The 2,807-nt window shown below is 41.0% G+C and overlaps 1 protein-coding gene across 1 annotated transcript in view; it reads left to right on the top strand.

Annotated features, from left to right (window-relative positions):
* The first annotated feature begins 1,472 nt into the window (after positions 1–1,472).
* The window catches only part of LOC128896671 (esterase E4), a 4,329-nt gene continuing 2,994 nt past the window's right edge, over positions 1,473–2,807 (top strand). The window contains exons 1-3 of the mRNA XM_054160028.1: positions 1,473–1,782; positions 1,972–2,097; positions 2,187–2,346. Of these exons, the coding sequence (XP_054016003.1) occupies positions 1,582–1,782; positions 1,972–2,097; positions 2,187–2,346 (487 nt within the window). The 5' untranslated portion in view covers positions 1,473–1,581. The remainder of the gene's footprint in view (positions 1,783–1,971; positions 2,098–2,186; positions 2,347–2,807) is intronic.

The raw sequence follows: 2,807 nt of genomic DNA, 5'->3' as shown, positions 1-2,807 counted from the left end.
GATCTATAGAATCTAGGATCCATGGCACCTAGGATCTATAGATCCAAGGATCTATAGATCCAAGGATCTATAGAATCTAGAATCTATAGAATCTAGGATCCATTGCACCTAGGATGTAAGGAACCAAGTATCTATAGAATCTAGGATCCATGGCACCTAGGATCTATAGATCCAAGGATCTATAGAATCTAGAATCTATAGAATCTAGGATCCATGGCACTTAGGATCTATAGAACCAAGGATGCTACTAATTAATTACTATTAATTGCTATTAATTGCCAGTACACTATTAATTGCTATTAATTAATTCATTGATTAATGTAATTGTACCTTTAACCAGCGACTTTCGCCATGGGCTACTGTAATCATCACTGGATCGCGAAACGGTATTTCTTAGCAAATGTGGAAAACTAAAACTGGTCGTTATCGTTCCATTCAATATTTCTTTCCATTGTATATAATAATAGCAAGTACTAAAGTGAAAGTGATCTTTGGATCACTTCCTCCACGCATTCCTTCAAGAGTTTCAAGGAAATTGTTCATATCGATCCACGGTTACACGGTCTGATTAACGATCAGCTGTTTGCGCGAACTTGACCTAACCCGAACCACATGTGTCCGATAATATACCAATAAAAATGTCGTCTCCCAGCATGACTGTTTGCGCTCCTTATCATTCGCTTGGGGTTCGTGCTCCTCGAGGTTGCGATTCTCGTGGCACAGTTATGACTCTTATTAAGCAAGATTCTTATTAAGAATTTCTTAATCTTAATAAGACCGTTCAAGCGTCTAAATATTCCTGATTGCACAGGCTATAAATAAAAGTACAGAGTAGACGACTATTAATAATTAGACAATGTATTCTATGAAAACGTTACTAAATTCAAGAAAAGTGTGAAAAGTGTGAAAATTATGTGTACCCACTTTGAACAGAAGAATTATTTCTACATAAAATGTACGATACTAGCAAGTACGAAAATAGCAGAAGGAAATTCGTAGTATCTAGTTCATAGAAAACGTGAAAATGATGAATAACTTGGAAAATGAAAAATTGGACAGAGAACGTAACGTTATCTTCCATTGAAAGCCTGGGATTATCAGATGCAGTAAATCAGTGTATAAAAGATCAAGTACCCAAAGCTTATTTTTCTGCACGATGACATTTTAAAATCCACGTGTTCATGGTATATTTATACCATCGCAAACAGGTTGTATCGTCAGCTGCGAGTTGCCTCTCTATCGTTTGCTTAACGAGAACCGAATTCCTCTCAACTGTTCTTTCAACTGTTTTCGTTAATTAAAACACCGACTAATAATTGCACGCCCATAAAACTCTTGGTACGTGCGTGACAATTGAAATAGAGCGACCTTCCTCGAAACATTTACAAAGCATTCTTTCCATGCCAACAGTTGGATTTCCCCACTCGTTTTCCTCGTAGCCACGATATAAATTATCGCGTCCAGTCCTTCGGACACTCAGTCCTCGCGCGAGCACCGAGCGAGTCGCTTTAATTAAATCAGAGCCAGGTTTACGAATCGACATTTCCACCCGGAAGATTAACAAGATCTCCAAGCAGAACGATGACGACTGTTATAGCGATACTTTGCTGCTTGGTTGGCATCCTAACCACCGAAGCGTCTCCTTCTGAACGGCAGCTGTTAGTAACGGCACCAATCGGACCTATAAAGGGTTCCATCTCGACCTCCAGGCTTGGCAGAGATATCTATTCCTTTCGTGGCGTGAGGTACGCCGAACCTCCTACTGGACAACAACGTTTTCAAGTATGACAAATCTTAGAAGAAATTAATGCCCCGTAGAAACGTGTTTCGGGTTTATTTTGCCGTCGGATTTTTTGGAATCAACGCTTTGCTGTCGAGAGTTGCGAATTTTTGAGAATGACATTGGTTCGCTAGGCATGTTTTTTTTTTTTTATTTCCTCGCAAGTGAGAACGGTTCTGCGTGATTCACAGCCGCCGATCCCAGCGGAGGATTGGAAGGACGTCTTCGATGCGAGCGAGGAAGGGCCAGAGTGTCCTCAACCTCGCAGCACGACCATGTCGGAGGACTGTCTACGTTTAAACGTGTACACCACTGAAGTAAGGAACCGAGTCGCAAATACTGTAATGATGTACAGAGTGGGAGAGACAAGTTTGTTTACTTTGTACAATTGAGTGTGCGATTGCAGTTGCCTTCCGGAGAATCGAACGTATCGAGACCGGTGATAGTGTTCCTGCACCCAGGAGGATTTTATTCCTTCTCAGGAAAGAGTAGCTTGTTTGGACCTCAGTATCTCATGGACCAGGACATCGTCTTGGTCACTATCAACTATCGCTTAGGAGCGTTAGGTAAATGGAGATTATGGAACGCCTAGACATCACGTGGGATCTATAGAATCTGGGATCCATGGCACCTAGGATCTATAGAATCTACGATCCATGGCACTTGGAATCTATAGAATCTAGGATCCATGACACCTAGGATCTATGGAACCAACGATCTATAGAATCTAGGATCCATGGCACTTAGGATCTATGGCATCTAGGATCTATAGAATCGAGGATCCATTGCACCTAGGATCTATAGAATCTAGGATCCATTGCACCTAGGATCTATAGATCCAAGGATCTATAGAATCTAGGATCTAAGGAACCAAGGATCTATAGAATCTAGGATTCCTGGCACCTAGTATCTATAGATCCAAGGATCCAAGGATCTATAGATCTATAGATCCAAGGATCTATAGAATCCAGAATCCATTGCACCTAGGATCTAAGGAACCAAGAATCTATAGAATCTAGGATCCATG

This window comes from Hylaeus anthracinus, unplaced genomic scaffold (genome assembly GCF_026225885.1).
Source record: "Hylaeus anthracinus isolate JK02 unplaced genomic scaffold, UHH_iyHylAnth1.0_haploid 11978, whole genome shotgun sequence".
NCBI classification, from domain to species: domain Eukaryota; kingdom Metazoa; phylum Arthropoda; class Insecta; order Hymenoptera; family Colletidae; genus Hylaeus; species Hylaeus anthracinus.
This window is presented reverse-complemented; position numbering and strand designations above follow the sequence as displayed.